The sequence below is a fragment of the Rhincodon typus genome, chromosome 18 (genome assembly GCF_021869965.1).
Source record: "Rhincodon typus isolate 14 chromosome 18, sRhiTyp1.1, whole genome shotgun sequence".
Classification (NCBI taxonomy): Eukaryota; Metazoa; Chordata; class Chondrichthyes; order Orectolobiformes; family Rhincodontidae; genus Rhincodon; species Rhincodon typus.
Genome location: NC_063349.1, coordinates 587,519 through 609,190, shown reverse-complemented (window position 1 = coordinate 609,190; position 21,672 = coordinate 587,519). Strand labels below are relative to the sequence as shown.

General features: G+C 46.4%; 1 protein-coding gene across 1 annotated transcript in view; it reads right to left on the bottom strand.

The window, feature by feature from the left end:
• Positions 1 to 21,672, bottom strand: part of ccdc77 (coiled-coil domain containing 77) — a 97,099-nt gene that overhangs the window by 66,414 nt on the left and 9,013 nt on the right. The window contains exons 2-3 of the mRNA XM_048607800.1: positions 13,760 to 13,852; positions 12,526 to 12,742 (exon numbers count right to left, since the gene is read on the bottom strand). Coding sequence (XP_048463757.1) covers positions 12,526 to 12,742; positions 13,760 to 13,788 — 246 coding nt within the window. The 5' untranslated portion in view covers positions 13,789 to 13,852. The remainder of the gene's footprint in view (positions 1 to 12,525; positions 12,743 to 13,759; positions 13,853 to 21,672) is intronic.

The window sequence follows — 21,672 nt, the reverse complement described above, 5'->3', positions numbered from 1 at the left end:
GATGGGTCCCCTATTGTTTGAGATATATATGTATATAAAATATAGATGAAAGTGTGGATGTGGCTAATAAGTCAGTTTGCATATGAAACAAAGAATAGCCAGATGGTTGTCACTGAGGAAGAAGATCTTAGTTATAGGAGGATATAAATGTATTGATCAGATGGACAGATCAGTGATAGATACAATTTAACCCAGATAAATAATGCCAAGGTGATGCAAAGTTTATAAAATTATGATAGGCATAGATAGGGTGAAAAACAAAAGTCTTTTCCCTAGGATGGGGGTGTTTAAATCTAGGGGACACATTTTCAACGTGAGAGGAGAAAGATTTAAAAGGGCTCTAATGGGCAACCTTTTCACACAGAGGATGGTTTGTATGTGGGATAAATTGCCAGAGGAAGTGGTAGATGCAGGTACAGTTACAACATTTAAAAGACATTTGGACAGGTACAGTAGGATAGGTTTAGACAGATTAGGCAATCATAGGCAAGTGAGACTAGTTTAGTTTGGGAAAATTGGTCAGCATGGACAAGTTGGACTTAAGGGCCTGTTTCCAAGTTGTATGACTCTGTAAGTAACAAGACAAGAGAATACTTGATGAATGGCAAGTCACTAGGAAGGTTAAAGGCAGAAGGTCAGGAGGGAATTTGAGGAAAGTTTTTTTTGCCCAGAAGAGTCTGGAATGCACTGCCTGGGCAGTAGTTGAGGCAGAAAAACTCAAATCCTTTAAAACGTACTTGGATGAGCACTTGAAGTGTATAACATTCAAGACTACATTTCTAGTGCTGGGACTAGTGTAGATTTAGAGTAACTCTCATCGGTTCCAGCAATCAAGGGGCTTCTTCTGTATAGTATAATTCAACCTTCTTTGCATTCTCCACTCACATCTTTCCTAACATGTGGTGCCCAAAACTAAACACAATATTCCCGCAGAGACCAAATTAATGTTTTATACAAATTCAGCAGACCCTCCTTGCTCTTGCACTCTATTCATAAAACCCCCTAACACAGCCATGCTTTACAAAACCTGTTGTGCCACCTTCAAGAACTTATGCACATATATGCAGAAGTATCTATGCTATTACCACCACTTAGAGTTGCAGCTTTTAATTTATATCATTCCATGTTCTTCTTAATAAAATGACAATCTTATTTTTCTATCTTGAACTTCATCGGTGGGCAGCATGGTGGCTCAGTGGTTAGCACTGCTGCCTCACAGCGCCAGGGACTCGGGTTCGATTCCAGCCTCGGGCAACTGTCTGTGTGGAGTTTGCACATTCTCCCAGTGTCTGCGTGGGTTTCCTCCAGGTGCTCCGGTTTCCTCCCACAGTCCAAAGATGTGCAGGTTAGGTGAATTGGCCATGCTAAATTGCCCATAGGGATGTGTAGATTAGGTGGGTTATAGGGGGATGGGTCTAGGTGGGATGATCTGAGGTTCGGTGTGGACTTGTTGGGCCAAAGGGCCTGCTTCCACACTATAGGGATTCTATGATCTACTACCTGTCAGCCCACTTGTTTATAACCTTTAAGGAGTTCTACACCAAGCAACAAACACTTTCTCATGCAAAGGTGGTAGAAGTGTGGAATTTTCACCCATAAAAAGCAGTTGATGTAAGCTCCATTCTAATTCTGAGATCAGTAGATTTTTGATTGTTAGGTGCATCAAAGGTATACAAATGCAAGGCAGTGGACATAGTCAATGGATCAGTACGATTTCATTGAATGGCAAGCTTCAAAATCTCCCCTCCCCCTACTGCATCCCAAAACCAGCCCAGCTCGTCCCCGCCTCCCTAACCTGTCCTTCCTCCCACCTATCCCCTCCTCCACCTCAAGCCCCACCCCCATCTCCTACCTACTAACCTCATCCTGCCCCCTTGACCTGTCCATCCTCGCTGGACTACCTATCTCCTCCCTAACTCCCCACCTACACTCACCTTTACTGGCTCCATCCCCGCCTCTTTGACCTGTCTGTCTCCTCTCCACCTATCTTCTCCTCTATCCATCTTCTATCCGCCTCCCCCTCTCTCCCTATTTATTTCAGAACCCCCTTCCCCTCCCCAGTTTCTGAAGAAGGGTCCAGATCCGAAATGTCAGCCTTCCTGCTCCTCTGATGCTGCTTGGCTTGCTGTGTTCATCCAGCTGTACACCTTGTTATCTCATGTTCCAGTTCCTATTCTCCAAGCAGAAAATACCTATTTCTCTAGTCTCTTCACAGAACTGAACCCTTCGTCCCTGGCAACATTCTGGTTAATATCTGCTGCACCCCCTGCAAAGCCTTGGCACGCTTACTTTGCACTCTACTGGTGTAAAGGCACATACATTTCCCATTCATCTTTACTTGAAGATGAAATGCACTTCATCTCTAATTGCAGTTCATCTGCACTTATGAAATGTGACAGAAATAATCCATTTAAATAGCCTCTTGACTCATTGGTTATCTTGAGCCAAGAACCAGTGTGAGGTGAGTAATTCAGAACTCCAAGCAAATGTTCAAATTCATTTTGAAAAGAAAATTTGGAATAAAAAGTTACACATGACCATGTAACCACTGTTGATTCTTGTATAAACCTATCTGTCTCACTAATGTCCTTTAGGGAAGCAAATCTGTCTTCCTTACCTTGTCTATTCTACACAAGGCTTCTGATCGACAGCAATTGAATCAACTCATACCTGCCCTCTTAGGCGATTAGGAATGGATAATAAATGCTGGTCCAGCCAACAACACCCACGTTCGCATAATTAAATACTAAAAAGTCACCTCCACTCCTCCAAGAGGTCAATCCAGATTGCAGATTACTGAGCCTTCTGTTTCAATAAACTTGAGTGTAAGTTACAGAAGTCAAATCAATTAGGCACAATAATTAAGTTGAAAATGACAGAAATACAGATATCTAAACTGAAGCAAAGTTACAATAGTCCCAGAAGACCAAAAGCCTGCTCTCCCACTCGAGAAAGACGGTTGGTAATGGTTTAACCTGAGGATCACCATGTCCTGCTGTTGGCGTCACTCTGCATCACAAACCAGCCATCCAGCCAACTGAACTAAATGATCCCCTTTAAACAGGAACTCAATCACCATTGATTTTCAGGGTAACAGGACAATGTCCTCGTCTGAATTCACCAGTTCCAAAGGGAGAGTAAGAATGTGATACGTTGGGGGAAGAGGGGAGAATAATGGTTGGTTCAGTGTGATCATTGGCCCCAAATTAGCCAGCAAATCAATGGAATATTTTTATAATTCATTCATTTTGACAAGGCAATCCAAAGAGCTAAGTCTCAGGGCTACAACGCACGAGGGAGTGATCAGGCAGGATCCCATTAACATCCAGTCATCGTCATCGAGTCATAGAGCTTGGAAATAGACCTTTCAGTCCAACCAGTCATAGAATCATAGAATCCCAACAGTGTGGAAACAGGCCCTTCGGCCCAACAAGTCCATACTGAACCTCAAAGCATCCCACCCAGACCCATCCCCCTATACCACTCATCCCTGAACACTATGGGCAATTTAGCATGGCCAATCCACCTAGCCTGCATATCTTTGGACTGTGGGAGGAAACTGGAGCACCCGGAGGAAACCCACGCAGACACGGGGAGAGTGTGCAAACTCCACCCAGACAGTCGGCCGAGGGTGGAATCGAACCCGGGTCCCTGGCACTGTGAGGCAGCAGTGCTAACCACTGAGCCACCGTGCTGCCCCCTTGTCCATGCCGAACATAATCCCAAACGAGTGTAGTCCATCTGGAGTGTAGTCCATCTGGTCCAGGTGATTCGTCCATTTTCAGGCCAATCAGTTTTACTATCACCTTTTCCTTGGTGATGGCCACCATACTCAGCTCCGCCCCCGACTCTCTTGAATTTTTGGGAGATTACTCATGTCTTCTACCGTGAAGACTGACGTAAAGCAATTATTCAGTTCCTCAGCCATTTCCTTGTTCCCCACTACTATCTCTCCACCATCATTTTCCAGTGGTCCAATGTCCACTTCTGCCTCTCTTTTGCCTTTTATATACCTAAGGAAACTCTTATAGTCTTCATTTATATTACTGGCTAGCTTACCCTCATATTTAATCTTCTCCCTCCTTATTTCTTTTTATGTTGGGCTTTGTAAGCTTCCCAGTCCTCTGGTTTCCCACTGCCCCTCGCCACATTATATGCGTTCTCTTTTGCTTTTATGCTATCCCTGACTTCCTTAGTCAGCTGTGGTTCCTCATCCTCCCTGTACCATGTTTCTTTTTCCTAGGGATGAATTTTTGCTGCATCTCCTGAATTACGCCCAGAAACTCCTGCCATTGCTGTTCCACTGTCTTTCCTGCTAGGCTCCTCTTCCAGTCAATTCTGCCCAGCTCCTCCCTCATACCTCTGTAATCACCTTTATTCAGCTGAAATACCGCTACCTCTGATTCTATCTTCTCCCTCTCAAATTGCAGAGTAAATTCTATCATCTTATGATTACTGCCTTCTAAGGATTCCTTTACCTTAAGGTTCCTTATCAAGTCTGCCTCATTGCACAACACTAAATCCAGTATTGCCTGTTGCCTTGTGGGCTCCACTACAAGCTGCTCCAAAAAGCCATCTCGTAGACATTCCACAAACACCTTTTCTTGCAATCCACTACCAACATGATTTTCCCAGTCCACCTGCATATTGAAATCCCCCATGATCACTGTGACTTTGCCTTTCTTACACACCTTTTCTATCTCCTGGTGAATCTTGCGCCCCAGCTCCTGACTACTGTTTGGAGGCCTGTACACAACCCCAACTATGGTTTTTTTTTTAACCTTTGCGGTTCCTCAATTCTACCCACACAGATTCTACACCATCTGACCCTACTTCGCTTCTTCTTATTGATTTAATTTCATTTCTCACTAATAAGGCAACCCCAACCCCTCGGCCCACCTGCCTATCTTTTCGATAGGAATCATATCCTTGGATATTCAATTCCCAATCCTGATCCCCTTGCAGCCATGCCTCCGTGATGCCTACCACGTCATACCTGCCCGCTTCAATCTGCGCCACAAGCTCATTTACCTTATTCCTTCTACTGCTTGCATTCAGATATAACACCTTCAGTCCTGTATTAACCCTCCCTCTTCTCATTTTCATTCTCCAGTGTTTGATTGCTAGCCTTTTCCAAAGGCTCTGTCCTGTTTGTGTCTATGCTGGAGACTTTAATAACCTGATGAGGTTGGTTGGCTCGCCGAGCTAGTTTGTTGTTCCGCAGACGTTTAGTTATCATGCTGGGTAACATCATCAGTGCAGCCTCATCACGGCAGTGTGAGGTACAAACCACCCATCAACAACCCACAAGCCCACAAAACAGCAGAACAAAACGGCCGCAAGATTGTAAGGGTAATGACAAACGACACACACAACCGGCTGCACAAATACAACAGAGGAATTATGCGCCAATAAACTTTATTCCTGGAAGCTACCAATCAAGACTGGACAATAGACGTGGAACGAGCCATCAACATCAGCCAACAGACCACAAGAGCCAAGAAAAGACAGACCCTTCAAGACAAGCTAGCCACACTCATCCACAAAAACGACAACAACAGAACAGACACCTGGATAAGAAACCTCTCTGACAGGAAACTGACAGACACAGAAAAAGCCGTTCTCACCAGAGGACTGAACTACAACTACAGGGACACCAACAAAACGGAATTCCTAGCCACACTGGAAGCCACACTAAGGACCAACAATATCAACGAAGAAACACAACAAATGATAAGACAGACAGTAATCCCGACACTAACCAGAAGGAGCGAACTCAACACCTTCAACACATTGGAAAGACAGGCCCCGGAAGGAATGAAGAAGGACAAGAACATCACAATACTATCCGCAGACAAAGGGTGCATGACAGTGATACTGAATAAAAGGGACTACATCTCCAAGGCACAGGCACTACTCACCGACGAAAACACATACCGGCCAGTACAAACTGACCCGACACCGCAACTAGGCAACAAAATCCTCTACACGCTAAAAAGACTTAAACAGACAGGACAGATCAACAAAGCAAACTTCCTAAACTGCACTGATGATGTTACCCAGCATGGTAATGAAACATCTGCGGAACAACAAACCAGCTCAGCGAGCCAACCAACCTCATCACCCACAACCTGAGCTACAAATCTACACCAAAACTTCAGTAGCCTCTCCTGAATTCTCCTTCCCTGTCATTTCTTTCATATTTTTCCACTTAGTTGAATCCACCACTACAGATGTTAACCTGCTGCTTTGTTTCCCACTGGGGCAAGCTTCACCATTCCCTTCCCCTCCACTTTCTAGTTTAAAGTCCTGTTGACCAGCCTATTTACCGTTTTCGCTAGAACATTGGTCCCAGCTCAATTCAGGTGGAGACCGCCCCAACAGTACAGATCCCTCCTGTTCCAATACTGATGCCAGTGCCCCATGAAAAGGAACCCCTCTTTCCTGCACCACTCTTTTAGCCACATGTTTACTTCCCTTATTCTCATGTCCCTGTGCCAATTTGCACGTGGCTCAGGCAGTAATCCAGACATTATAACCCTTGAGGACCTGTTCTTTAATTTGGTTCCTAGCTCCTGATAATCTCTGAACAGGTTCTCCTTCCTAATCTTGCCTATGTTATTTGTTCCGGCGTTGACCACAACAACTGGATCCTCCCCCTCCAGCTCCAACTTCCTTTCAAGCCGGTCACAGATATCCCTTACCCCGGCACCAGGCAGGCAACACACCTCGGGACTCTCGATCCTGCTTACAAAGGATACTATCTATCCTCCTAATTACAGAATCCCCTACAACTGCCACCTATCTTTTTGCTCCCCCCTCACGAATAGCCTCCCGTACCACGGTGCAGTGGTCAGTTGGCTCATCCTCCCTGCAGCCCTCTTCCTCATCCACACAGGGAGCAAGTACATTGTACCTGTTGGACAAGATCAAGAGCTGAAGCTCCTCTGTTCCTGACTGCAGGATCCCTCTACCTGCCTCCCTTACAGTCACACCCTGCTGTCCCTGGCCACTAACCAAATTTGAATTACTTAATCCACCAGGTGTGACTGTCTCCTGAAACAAATCATCCAGGTACTTCTCCCCCTCCCGGATGTGCTGCAGCATTTGTAGCTCTGATCCCAGCTCATCAACTCTCAGCTGAAGTTCCTCAAGCAACCAACACTTGTTGCAGATGTGGTCACTGCAGTTCGCGATAGGATCAGCCAGCTACCACATCGTACAGCTACAACACATCACCTGTCCAGCCATTTCTACTTAGTTAATTACTTTATTAAATTTATATAATTTATTATAATGAATTAATTAAATTTGTTGATACTTTTCTCCCTCCGACAGCTTCCAGCTCAAAAAAGCAAAAAAAGGAAAAAAAATTCCCTCTACTCCAGATTGCCAATAGAATAAAGAACAAAAAAGAAAAATAAAGAGAAAAAAGAAAAAGGGCATCACTTAAGGACAGCAGCAGAGAGTGTTTAGATTTAAACTGCTAGCGCTGTTTGATTAAACCTTTGCACCATTCTTCAACTATTACATAATGTTTAAGTATCTTTTCTGTTTCTTTTAAGTGTTTCTCACTGCTCTAACATTTAACATTATTCAACAATCCTTAGTGAATGTGGGTGAGGGACGAAAGGGGGTAAGGAGGTGGGGGAGACACAGTACATGGGTAAGGTTGCATCTGAATGGGATGGTAATGGGTAAGGTGGTGGGCACGAGACAGGTCAGCAAGTTGGGGTGAGTTGGTTAGGTTGTGAAAGTGTGTTGGGTCACAGAGGCGTCGTTGCCAGTGTTGAGCATGTGGGAAGTTCGGGTATCAGTTAAAGGTAGAGTTAGAGTTGGTTTTAATCCCTCTAACATTTTCTAAGCAATTGTTCAGATCAGAGAGTTGGAACCCCTCAAAGTTTCCAATTTGGATTTGGAGACATTTTTGGAAGGTTCCCAGCTGGTTGCTCTTTAGAAGTTTAAAGTTGCCATATGATCCCTGTGTGGTCAGGTGTGTTGAGATTTCAGCATGGTCCTTATATGCATCTCCAGGCCACACTGCTAGAATGGTTATCTCCATAGGCCAAAATGACTTAATTCATTTACTGGTTCAGGTATTTTAGATATACTACATTGGGAATGAGACCTAGCATACACAGCAATTTGTCCTGGAAGGTGCTTTGCAATCTTGTCTCTTGGAGAGCCATTCACTGTGTTTGATGGAACAAATACAGCATATTTATCTCACAGCATTGAAGACATCTTGCAGTTAGACAAATTACTCATTGCAGTAGATAGTAGGAACTGCTGATGCTGGAGAATCTGAGTTAACAAGGTGTAGAACTGGATGAACACAGCAGACCAAGCAGCATCAGAGGAGCAGGAAAGCTGACGTTTCGGGTCTAGACCCTTCTTCAGAAATGGGGGAGGGGAAGGGGATTCTGAACAAAATAGGGAGAGAGGGGAAGGCGGATAGAAGATGGATAAAGGAGAAGATAGGTGGAAAGGAGACAGACAGGTCAAAGAGGCGGGGTCGGAGCCAGTAAAGGTGAGTGTAGGTGCGGAGTTAGGGAGGGGATAGGTCGGTCCAGGGAGGACAGACAGGTCAAGGAGGCGGGATGAGGCTACTAGGTAGGAGATGGGGGTGGGGCTTGAGGTGGGAGGAGTGGATAGGTGGGAGGACAGGTTAGGGAGGCAGGGATGAGCTGGGCTGGTTTTGGGATGTGGTCAGGGGAGGGGAGATTTTGAAACTTGTGAAGTCCACATTGATACCATTGGGCTGCAGGGTTCCCAAGCGAAATATGAGATGCTGTTCCTGCAACCTTCAGGTGGCACAGCTTAGGCCCATGCGGGTACCCATGGCCATCCCCCTTGTCTGTAGGAAGTGGGAGGAATTGAAGGAGAAGTTGTTAAGGGTGAGGACGAGTTCAGCTAAGCAGATGAGGGTGTCAGTGGAGGGGGAATGGTCGGGCCTGCGGGACAGGAAGAAGCGGAGGGCCTTTAGGCCATCTGCATGGGCAATGCAAGTGTATAGGGACTGGACGTCCATGGTAAAGATGAGGTGTTGGGGACCGAATTGGAAGTTTTGGAGGAGGTGGAGGGCGTGGACGTAGGTGGGGAGCTCCTGGACCAAGGGGGAGAAAATGGAGTCGAGATAAGTGGAGATGAGTTCGGTGGGGCAGGAGCAGGAGCCTAATCCTCCCTCTACTGATCCCTTCTCCCACCTCCAACACACCCCCTCCTCCTGGACACCACCCCAAGGCCTCCTACCCTCCCTCGACCTCTTCATCTCCAACTGCCATCGAGACATCAATCGCCTCAACCTCTCCACCCCTCTCACCACTCCAACCTCTCCCCCACAGAACATGCAGCCCTCTGCTCCAACCCCAACGTCACTGTAAAACCCGTGGACAAGGAAGGAGCAGTTGTAGTATGGCGCACTGACCTCTACATCGACGACGCCAGATGCCGGTTCTCTGACACCTCCTCCTACCGCCTCCTTGATCATGACTCCAACTCCGCCCACCAAAACATCATCTCCCAGACCATCCACAACCTCATCACTACAGGTGCCCTCCCAACCACAGCCTCCAACCTCATCATTCCCCAACCCCGCACCACCCATTTCTATCTCCTTCACAAAATCCACAAACCTGACTGCCCTGGTCGACCCATTGTCTCCGGTTGCTCCTGCCCCACCAAACCCATCTCCACTTATCTCGACTCCATTTTCTCCCTCTTGGTCCAGGAACTCCCCACCTACGTCCGTGACACGACCCACGCCCTCCAACTCCTCCAAAACTTCCGATTCCCTGGTCCCCAACACCTCATCTTTACCATGGACGTCCAGTCCCTATTCACTTGCATTCCCCATGCAGATGGCCTAAAGGCCCTACGTTTCTTCCTGTCCCACAGGCCCGACCAGTCCCCCTCCACTGACACCCTCATCCGCTTAGCTGAACTCGTCCTCACCCTCAACAACTTCTCCTTCAATTCCTCCCACTACCTACAGACAAAGGGGGTGGCCATGGGTACCCACATGGGCCCAAGCTATGCCTGCTTCTTTGCAGGATACATGGAACAATCCCTCTTCCGTAGCTCCACTGGCCCTATCACCCACCTTTTCCTCCGTTACATCAATGACTGTATCGGCGCCGCCTCGTGCTCCCATGAGGAGCTCGAACAGTTCATCCACTTCACTAAACACCTTCCATTTCACCTGGACCATCTCCGATACCTCTCTCCCCTTCCTGGACCTCTCTGTTTCCATCTCTGGCAACCACCTGGAAACCAATATCCATTTCAAGCCTACCGACTCCCACAGCTACCTGGAATACACCTCCTCTCACCCACCCTCCTGCAAAAAAGCCATCCCCTATTCCCAATTCCTTCGCCTCTGCCGCATCTGGTCCCGAGATGAGGCATTCCGCTCCCAGACATCCCAGATGTCCTCGTTTTTCAAGGACCGCAACTTCCCCTCCACAGTGGTCGAAAACGCCCTCGACCATGTCTCTCGCATTTCCCGCAACTCATCCCTCACACCCCCTCCCCGCAATAACAACCAAAACAGAATCCCCCTCTCTCTCACGTACAAACCCACCAAACTCCGGATCCAACGCATCATCCTCCGACACTTTTGCCATCTGCAATCTGACCCCACTACCAAAGACGTTTTTCCCTCCCCGCCCTTATCTGCTTTCTGGAGGGACCTCCCTTGTCCACTCCACATTCCCCACCAGCTCCACCACCCCCGGCACTTTTCCCTGCAACCGCAGCAAGTGCTACACCTGCCCCCACACCTCCCCGCTCCACCCCATCCCAGGCCCTAACAACACCTTCCACATCAAACAGATGTTCACCTGCACATCTACTAATGTAGTATACTGTATCCGCTGTTCCCGTTGTGGCCTCCTGTACATCGGGGAAACCAAGTCGAGGCTTGGGGACCGCTTTGTGGGACACTTACGCTCGGTTCGCAACAAACAACTTCACCTCCCAGTCACGAACCATTTCAACTCCCCCTCCCACTCCTTGGATGACATGTCCATCCTGGGCCTCTTGCAGTGCCACAACGATGCCACCCGAAGGTTGCAGGAACAGCATTTCATATTCCGCTTGGGAACCCTGCAGCCCAATGGTATCAATGTGGACTTCACAAGCTTCAAAATCTCCCCTCCCCCGACCGCATCCCAAAACCGGCCCAGCTCATCCCCACCTCCCGAACCTGTCCTCCCACCTATCAACTCCTCCCACCTCAAGCCCCACCCCCATCTCCTACCTACGAGCCTTATCTGCCTCCTTGACCTGTCCGTCCTCCCTGGACCGACCTATCCCCTCCCTAACTCCCCACCTATACTCACCTTTAAGAACAAAGAACAAAGAAAATTACAGCACATGAACAGACCCTCCAAGCCTGTGCTGATCCAGATCCTGTATCTGAGCCTGTTACCTATTTTCCAAGGATCTGTATCCCTCTGCTCCCTGCCCATTCACGTATCTGTCTAGATACATCTTAAATGACACTATCGTGCCCGCCTCTACCACCTCCGCTGGCAACGCATTCCTGGCACCCACCACCTTCTGTGTAAAGAACTTTTCATGCATATCTCCCTTAAACTTTTCCCCTCTCACCTTGAAATCGTGTCCCCTAGTAACTGAGTCCCCCACTCTGAGGGGGAGAAAGCTTCTTGCTATCCACCCTGTCTATACCTCTCATGATTTTGTAGACCTCAATCAGGTCCCCCCTCAACCTCCATCTTTCTAATGTAAATAATCCTAATCTACTCAACCTCTCTTCATAGCTAGCGCCCTCCTTACCAGGCAACATCCTGGTAAACCTCCTCTGCACCCTCTCCAAAGCATCCACATCCTTTTGTTAATGTGGCGACCAGAACTGTACGCAGTGTTCCAAATGTGGTCGCACCAAAGTCCTACACACCTGTAACATGACCTGCCAACTCTTGTACTCAATACCCCATCCGATGAATGAAAGCATGCCATATGCCTTCTTGACCACTCTATCCACCTGCGTTGCCACCTTCAGGGTACGATGGACCTGAACACCCAGATCTCTCTGTGTATCAATTTTCCCCCTGGCTTTTCCATTTACAGTATAGCTCACTCTTGAATTGGATCTTCCAAAATGCATCACCTCGCATTTGCCTGGATTGAACTCCATCTGCCATTTCTCCACCCAACTCTCCAATCTATCCATATTCTGCTGCATTCTCTGACAGTCCCCTTCACTATCTGCTACTCCACCAATTACTGGCTCCAACCCCTGTCTGTCTCCTCTCCACCTATCTTCTCCATTATCCATCTTCTATCCACCTCCCCCCTCTCCCTGTTTATTTCAGAATCCCCATCCCCTCCCCCATTTCTGAAGAAGGGTCTAGGCCTGAAACGTCAGCTTTCCTGCTCCTCTGATGCTGCTTGGTCTGCTGTGTTAATCCAGCTCTACACCTTGTTATCTCTTACTCATTGCAGTACTGCTCCTACCAAAGGTACCTGCTCATTTGTGACTTCCACCACTTGCAGACCCACCTGCTCTTCATATGTGGCCTTATAGTTCTCGAGTCTTTTTAAGAGCGTTTCATGTTCCTCGTCAAACTCTGCAATCTTTTTACGGTAATACTCAAGTAGCTCCCGGGAAGGACGAAGAAAAGCTAGGCGCTCATTTACTGATGGAATTGGCGGAGAGCCATCTGTTTTAGGATCCTGGCGTTTTCCTGCAGAAGCTGAATTACGGCCCATTGCTGATCTACAAGTCAAAAAGAAAACATTTCTCAGAATGGTTCTTACTTATTAATCCTATCGTAAATGTGCTCACAAAAATGGTGCAAACTAGATAGTTAATAGGAATGGTACTCTATGCTGCCACAGTATGATATTCAGCCTTACAACATTAGGGACCTCTGGTTAACTTTTTTAAAAATACTCCACAAGCATACAATAACTTTTCAAGAACATTGGTGAAGGACAGCACAGAGGCTGATTGAGACTTGTGGCCCAATGCTGGAGACATGGTGTTTGTTCTCAAACTCATGGGGCACGTTTGGTAAGGGGGTAACACCTAACTCTGTGGAGACGATATTTACCCACAGTTTAGGATTAGAGGAGGGTTTTTTTTGCCACTGGACCACGACAGCTGGTCCCAGTGGGGGACTGCCTTTTCATCCCTCTCGGACAGTTCTGGTTAGTAGTGCCCTGGCCTCAGGCTGAGGGAGGGATTACTTGCCATATAACCATGGTCTCAGACTGAAGAAAGGGGTTTATGCCTTCATGCAGGGCTGAGTGAGGAGCTTATTTACACTGTAGCGTTGAGGGCGGGGCTATTTTGCCTGGTCCGGGCTGGGGAGGATGAGGTTATTGGAGTCCAGGCTGGGCTAAGGGAAGGGAGATTATTTACCCCACACCCCCCACCACAGATCAAGGGAGGAGGGGTATGCAGGATTACGAGGATGAGGAAGGGTACTGCCTGACGGGGAGGGGGATATCCCTGGGCACGCAGGTGTGTTCTCGGCGGTAAAGGGGAGGACTCTGGGGCGGCGGGGGTGGGGTAATCCTTGACGAGGTTGGGTATTCTCGGGGATGTTGGAGACGGGTATTCCCGGATGGGGGAAGTATTTTCCGGGATGAAAGGGGTTATGCCGTGACACAGAAGCTGCTGTGGGAACGATGACAATATTCTGAGTGGAGGAGGGGCGGTATTATTAGGGATGAGGGTAAATAGCTCCGACGTTGTGGGGATGAAGGGAGGTGCTAGTTAGAGATTTACCCGCTCCTGCGCGCGCCGCCAACGTCCATCCGGGTCTCCTTCAACAACAACTGACATCGGCACCTCGACCGCGTTCAACTTCGATTGGACCGTCTGGGTTTTCATTAACCAATCAGAAAGAGAGAGAGAAAAAAAACAATCGGAGGGAGATACACGCGCAAAGTCATAGAATCCCTATACAGTGTGGAAGCAGGCTATTCGTCCCATCGAGTCCACATTGACCCTCCGAAGAGCATCCAACCCTACCCCTGTAACCGTGCATTTCCCATGGCTAAGCTACCTCGCCTGCACATCACTGGGCACTATGGGCAATTTTGCATGGCCAATCCACACTAACCTGCGCATCTTTGGACCGTGGGAGGAAACTGGAACAGCCAGGGGAAACCCACGCAGACACGGGGAGAATGTGCAAACCGAGGTCCCCGGCACTGAGAGGCAGCAGTGCAACCACAGAACCATGTTCAGAGAGAGCTACAGAGAAAGAAACTCACAGACAGAAAAAAGATCTCAGTCCAAGAGAGGAAGAAAATCTCGGTCAGAGAGAGGGGCAGAATCTCAGTCAGAGAGAGAGGGACAAAGGAAAAATCCCAAGCACAGACAGAAAGAAAAAATCAAAACTGAACAGACATAGAGAAACCCACGCAGGGACAGAGAGCAAAAAACTGAGAGAGAGAGAGAAAAACTCAGAGAGAGAAAGCCAGTCAGACTGAGACAGAAAGAGGGAATTCAGTCAGAAAGAGAGTGCGAGACAGAGGAAAAGAAGCCATGCAGATAGAGAGAAAAACCTTTGCAAAGAGAGAAAAAAAGGCATCCAGAGAGCGAGAAATGGACTCAGAGAGAGAAAGAAACTCAGTCAGAGACAGGGAGAGAGAGAGAGTGACAGAAGAAAGAAAGACCCCTGCAGAGAGAGATAGAAAAACCCACGCAGGGATGGACAGCAAAAAAACACAGCCAGAGACAGACACACACGGAAAGAAGGAACTCAAGTCAGAGAGAGAGAGAAACTCAAACAGAGAGAAACACAGTCACACAGAGAGAATCCCATTCAGTGGGAAAGGGAGAGGAACCCATTTACTGAGAAAGAAACACAGTCATAGAGAGAGAAAAGCTCAGTCAGAGAGAAAGAGGGAGGGAAACCTAGCCAGGGAGAGAAAGAGAAAGAAGCCCAATCAGAGAGAGGGACAGAATCAGAAAACGAGTCAGAAAAAGGAATGGAATCAGTCAAAAAGAGAGGAAAAAAACCCATGCAGAGGGACAGAGAAAAACTTGTGCAGAAAAAAAATAAACCAATGTAGATAGAGAAGGAAAAAAACCCATCCAGAGAGAGAGAGAGAAAAGCAGTTTGAGAGAGAAAGTCAATCAGAAAGAGAAAGAGAGAGAAGCTGTGTCACACAGACAGGATCCCATTCAGAGGGAGAGAAACCCAGTCACAGAGAGAGAATCCTGGTCAGAGAGAGAGAAAAAACTCAGTTGGAGGGAGAGAGAAAGAGAAAGCCATATGGACAAAAAAACCCATGCAGAGAGAGAAAAACCATGCAGAGAGAGATTGAAAACCCTATGCAGAGAGAGAGAGGGGTGAAACCCAATCAGAAAGAGAGAAAAAGGTATTCAGAGAGGGAAACAACCAACATTTACTATAAACCCCCAGACTCCCATAGCTACCGAGACTACACCTCCTCTCACGCTGCATTCTGCAAAAACTCCATTCTGTTTTCCCAACTCCTCCCTCTCCATCGCATCTGCTATGACAAGGAGACGTTCCACTCCCAAGCATCCCAGATGTTTGCCTTTTTCAAACAACACTCTCTCCCCACCCACCCCTGTCATCCAGACAGCCCTACACCACACCTCCTCCATTCCCCACTCCACAGCTCTTAACCACCCTCCCACTAAAGATAAGAAAGATAGGGTCCCCCCTTGTCCTCATTTTCCACCGTGACCAGCCTCTGCATTCAATATATCATCCTCAAACACTTCTGCCAATTCCAATCAGTCCCCACGACCCGGAACATCTTCCACTCCCCACCCCTCCCTGCCTTCCTCAAGGACCATTCCCTTCGCCACTCCTTAGTTTGTGCCACACCACCCACCAACCACTCCAACCCGCCTGGTACCTTCCCCTGTAACAATAAAAGATGCAACACCTGCCCACACACCACCTCCCTCACCTCCATCCAGGGCCCTAAACAGTCATTCCAAGTAAGACAGAGCTTCATCTGCATCTCCTCCAATGTAGTCTATTGCATCCAGTGCTCCCGATGTGGTCTTCTCTACGTCAGTGAGACCAAACATAGATTAGGTGACTGTTTCGCTGAGCATCTTCGCCTGGCCCATAACAGCCAACCTAACCTCCCGGTTACCGCCCATTCCGACTCCCCGCCCCACTCCCCCCCAACATGTCCATCCTCGGCCTCTTCCAGTGTCAGTGACTCGGAACACAAATTTGAAGAATAATACCTTATCTTCCACCTGGACACCCTACAGCCTGGAGGACTCAACATGGAGTTCCCCAATTTCAAATAACCTTCCCACCCATCCCCCGGCTCCTCTTCCAGCCCCACCTCCTCCCTTCCATTCCACCTTCTGACCCTCCCTTCCAGCCATCAACTGGAATCACCCGTCCCATTGACCAACCAAGTCGTACCTACTACGAGTGTCCACCTATCACCACCATTCTGCCTTCACCCCTCCACCCTTCTTTATTTGCAGCTCCCCCTAGCACCACATCCAGTCCTGAAGAAGGGTAATACCTGAAACGTTAACTGCTCCTTTCCACCACATGCTGCCTGGCTTGCTGTGTTCTTCCAGCCTTCTGTTTGTCTACCTCTCATTCAGAGAGAGAAGTCCAGTCAGAGAGAGAAAGAAACCCAGTCAGAAAGAGGAAGAGAGAAATGCAATCAGAGAGAGAGGAAATTTCAATCAAAGAGAGACAGAAACTGAGTCAGACAGAGAAACTCAGTCAGAGACAGACAGAAAAACACATGCAGAGAGAAATAGAGAACAACACAGTTGGAGAAAGAGAAACCCGGTCACAGGGACAGAATCCCATTCAGAGAGAGAGATAGAGAATCATGTTTCAAGACAGAGAAAAACACTCAGTCGCATGGAAGAGAAACATAGTCAGGGGGATAAAGAGACCCAGTCAGAAAGAGGGAGAGAATGAGCAAACCAGTCAGAATGAGACAGAGAGAGAGATAAACACAGTCTGAGAGAGAGAGATTGAGACAGAAAAACAGAGAGAGACATAGAAATTGAGAGACAGAGAAACTGAGTCAGAGAGAGAGAAAATCTCAATTAGTGAGCGTGAAACTGAATCAGAGAGAGAGAGAAAAAGCTAGTCACAGATAGAGAATCCCATTCAGAGGCAGAGGAAGACAAACCCGATCAGAGAGATAGAAAGAGAAACTTAATCACGGAGAAAGGAACAGAAAGAGAAAACTAGAGAGAGAGAGAGACAGAAAAACGCAGTCAGAGAGAAATACAATCAGAGAGAGAAAATCTCAGTCTGAGAGAGTCAGAGAATCCCAGCCAGAGAGATAGAGAAGAATGCAGTCAGAGGAAAGAGAAATGCAGTCAGAGAGAAACACAGAGACAGAGAAAATCTTAGTCCAAAAGAGTCAGTGGATCTCAGTCAGAGACAGGGAGAAAGCCAGTCACAGAGAGAGAATTCCATTCATAGGGAGAGGGAGAGAAAAAAGTTAGAAAGACAGAGAAACTCAGTCAGAGAGGGAGAGAGAGAGAAACTCAATGAGAGAGACAGAGATAAACTGAGTCAGAGAGAGAGTCTCAATCAGAGGGAGTCAGAGAAAGAGAAAAAAAAGTCATCAGAGAGAGATAAACTCAATCAGAGAGAGAGAGAAATTCTCAGTCAGTCAGAAAGAGCTAGAGAAACTCACTTAGTCATCTGCAACCTAACCTCCTTGGTCTTATAATCTATATCTCAACTGATAAAGGAAAGCATCCCGTATACCTTCTCAACCACTGTATTAACCTGAATTGCCATCTTCAGGACCAGCATTTCAAGATCTCTCTGTTCCTCTGAGCTTCCCAGTGTCCTGCCATTCACTGAGTACTCCTTTGTCTTGTTACTTCTTCCAAGGTACATCACCTCACACATACCAAGGCTAAATTCCATCTGCCACTGATCTGCCCACCCAACCAATCCATATATATCCTCCTGTAACTTAAAGTCTTCCTCTTCACTGTCAACCATCTGGCCAGTCTTCCACAAACTCTCACCACCCCCGGCCTCTGATAATCTCATGAATCCTGCAATCCCAGACATCAGTCTGCTAAACCTTTGTTGCACTCCCTCCATTAATTATAATAGACAAAGTAGGAAAGCCTTAGAGGGGGCAGAATTCTTAACATGTGACTAGGAGAGCTTTTTAACCCACCACATTGAAATTCCTACATAAGCGGGGCAATGCTGGACCTAATTTTAATGAATGAAACTGGGCAAGTGGTAGAACATTATGGTGACAGTGACCACATTTCAGTACAATTTAAGATGATTATAGATAAGGGCAAAGATGGACTGGAAATAATGTTTCTGAATTGAGGAAGGTTGAGTTTAATAAGGTAAGACAGGATCTGTTCAAAGTGGATTTGAACCAGTTATTTGCAAGACGATTCACATCAGAGCAGTGGGAGACATTCAAAAGGCTATTAGTGAGTCTGCAAGGTCAACATAGTCCCATAAAGCTGAAAGATGGGACCAACAAGTGCAGAGAATTCGATGTCAAGGGATGTACAAAGATTGGTTAAGAAATAAGGGAAAGTGAACTGATTATAACAAGATCAGCCAGGTGGACCTCATAGAGTGTGAGTTCCCTTATTGGGACTATTAATCTGGTCCAATCAGGGAGCCCTGGCTGACAGATAAAAACAGGTGTGTCTGACATTCTGTTCACTCTGAAAGCTGGGTTTGAGGGAGCTAGAGCAGTGTCAAGGATGCTCCATGTGTAAATAAAGGTTGATGTGGTGATGGGATACCAGCCTTTATGGAGTTATTTTGGTGGTGATGAGAGCAAAGCATGTCCTGAAGAAACTTGCTTGCAGCAGTCAAATTTGATTTGGAGTTTCAGTTGCTTGCATCATGCTGTTATTTGGGAAGCTTGACTTGTTTGATCCTGCTGTTGAAGACTGGGCCCTGCATGTGGAATTCTGGGCAAATGACATTGGGGCAGATAAAAAATAATGAGTAATTCTCCTGACAGCTTCTGGACCTGCAGTTGTATTGGTTGTTAGGAGCCCAACTTTCCCTGAGACACCAGATACTAAAACCTTTCAAGAGTTGACTGATTTAGTTAAGTAATATTATGAGATTAAGCTTCCTTTAATTCTGAAACGCCATCAGTTTTACTTGCCAATTTGAGAACCAGGAAATACTTATCAGGATTTTTGATGTTAAGATGACTGGCAGAGGCATGTGACTTGGATGTAACCCTTACTGAGATGCTGAGAGATTGTTAGGTATGTGGGATTAAGGTTGTAACCATGCAATAGTGCCTACTAGCTGAGCCCACTGGACTTCAGACAGGCATTACAACTTTGTCATTGGAAAATGCAATAGGTGGAGCATATGAGTTGCAGGATGTTCTGATGGAAGTGGACACTCTCTCACCAGTCCAATTGAGGTTGGAGAACACCACTTGAGTGAAGGCAATTGCAAAGCCTCACTCAGGACAAATCCTGAACAGATGGTCTCTCGGTCAGCCCACAGCAAAACCCCAAAACAAAGCCAAGCAACGGTCAAACTTCTAAGGAAAGTCTGTTGATATTCAAGGGCATGTCAGTATAAAAAAGGAGGTGTTGGGTGTTTTGAAAAGCATTAAGGTAGACAAATTCTCAGGACTTGATGGAATCAATCCCAGAATGCTGAGGGAAGCAGCTGAAGAAACTGCTGGAACCTTGGATGAAATCTTTATATCCTATTTAATCACGGGGAGGTCTCAGAGGACTGGGGAATTGCCAATGTTCTTCCTTTGTTTGAAAAGGGCAACAGGAACAATAATAACAATAATAATAACAGGAATAAGAAGATTGAGTGCAGAGAGGTAGATATTGCTTATTTGGACATTAGTAAAGCCTTTGATGTTCTGCATGGTAGACTAATTAGTAGAGTTAAATCGTATGGGATTCAGGGTGAAATTACCAATTGGACACAAAATTGACTTAATGGCAGAAGACAGAGTGGTTATGGAGGGTTGTTTTAGTGTGTGATGAGGATGGAGCAGAGGAGATTTGTTTGTTTGTTTATTTGTTTCCTTTGATTTTGCTTGAGTTTATTTCTATTTTGGCCCCTTTGTGGTCTCTGCCCAAAATAGGTTGGTGGGGATGGAGTCAAGGCAGAACCATTTTTTGATTGTTTATTTTTGTTTTTCCCCAGAGTAATTGGGTCTTTATTTTCGTTTAACAAAGTCAAAGCAGCTTTACTTTCTGTTTTGAAAGAGTAGGGTGGGCATTGTTCTGTGTGTCACCCACTACCCGACAGTGTCTGATGGGGGCAGTGTCGGAGGGTTTTGGCTTTTTCTGTTAACACAATTTGTTTAAAAGATTGGAGGGTTGTTATTTGGACTGGAGACATGTGACCAGTGGTGTTCCGCAGGGATTGATGCTGGGTCCACTTTTGTTTGTCATTTATGTAAACGATTTAGATGAGAATATTGTAAGTATGTTTAGCATGTTTGCGCATGACACCAAGGTTGGTGGTATAGTAGACAACAAAGAAGGTTTTCTAAGATTACAAAGAGATCTTGATTAATTGGGTCAATGGGCTGAAGAGAGGCAGATGGAGTTTAATTTGAAGTGTGAAGTATTACATTTTGGTCCAACAAACAAAGGCAAGAATTATACAATCCAAAGTAGGGCCTTGAGTAGTGTTGTAAAACAGAGACCTAGGAGTTCAGGTACATAATTCTTTGAAAGCTATTTGCGTCACATACAGATAGGGCGGTTAAGAAGGCATTTAACATCCTTGCCTTCATTGCTCAGACCTTTTGTGTTTGAGATGCGACATTATGTTGAGGTTGTACAGGACATTGGTGAGGCCTCTTCTGGAGTACTGTGTTCAGTTCTGAGGAAGGGTCACCAGACCTGAAACGTTAACTCTGTTTTTTCCTTCACAGTTGCTGCCAGACTTGCTGAGCTTTTCCAGCAACTTTGTTTTTGTTTCAGTTCTGGTCTCCCTGTTTATAGGAAGGATATTAAGTTGGAGAGGTTTCAGAAGAGACTTACCAGGATGTTGTTGGGAATGGAGGGTTTGAGGTATAACGAGAGGCTGGATAGGTTTCTGCAGCATAGGAGGTTGATAGGTGACCTTTATAGATGTTTATAAAATAATGAGAGATATAGATAAGGTGAATGGCAGGTGTCCTTTCCCTAGGGTAAGGGATTTCAAGACTAGGGGGCATATTTTTAAGATTTTAGGTGAAAGATTTAAAATAGGCATTGGGGGCATTTTTTTTACAGGGAGTGGTTTGTGTGTGGAATAAACTTACAGAGGAAGTAGTAGATGCAGGTACAGTTACAACATTTAAAATACATTCAGATAAGTACATGAATAAGAAATGTTTGGAGGAATGTGGGCCAAGTGCAGGCAAATGGGACTAGTTTACTTTGGGATTATGTGCGGCATGGACTAGTTGGACCGAAGAGTCTGTTTCCATGTTGTATGACTCTATAAACTCCATGACTCAAAATGTTACAATTTTCTTCAGGATTTGGGCTGGCAAGCCATTGTAGTCATTGCTGGTATGCGGAGTCGAGACAGGAAAGGAGACCTGAATTGCGTAAGAGAAATCAGATAGTAGGAACTGCAGACGCTGGAGAATCTTAGATAACAGGTGTAGAGCTGGATGAACACAGCAGGCCAAGCAGCATCAGAGGAGCAGGAAAGCTGACGTTTCAGG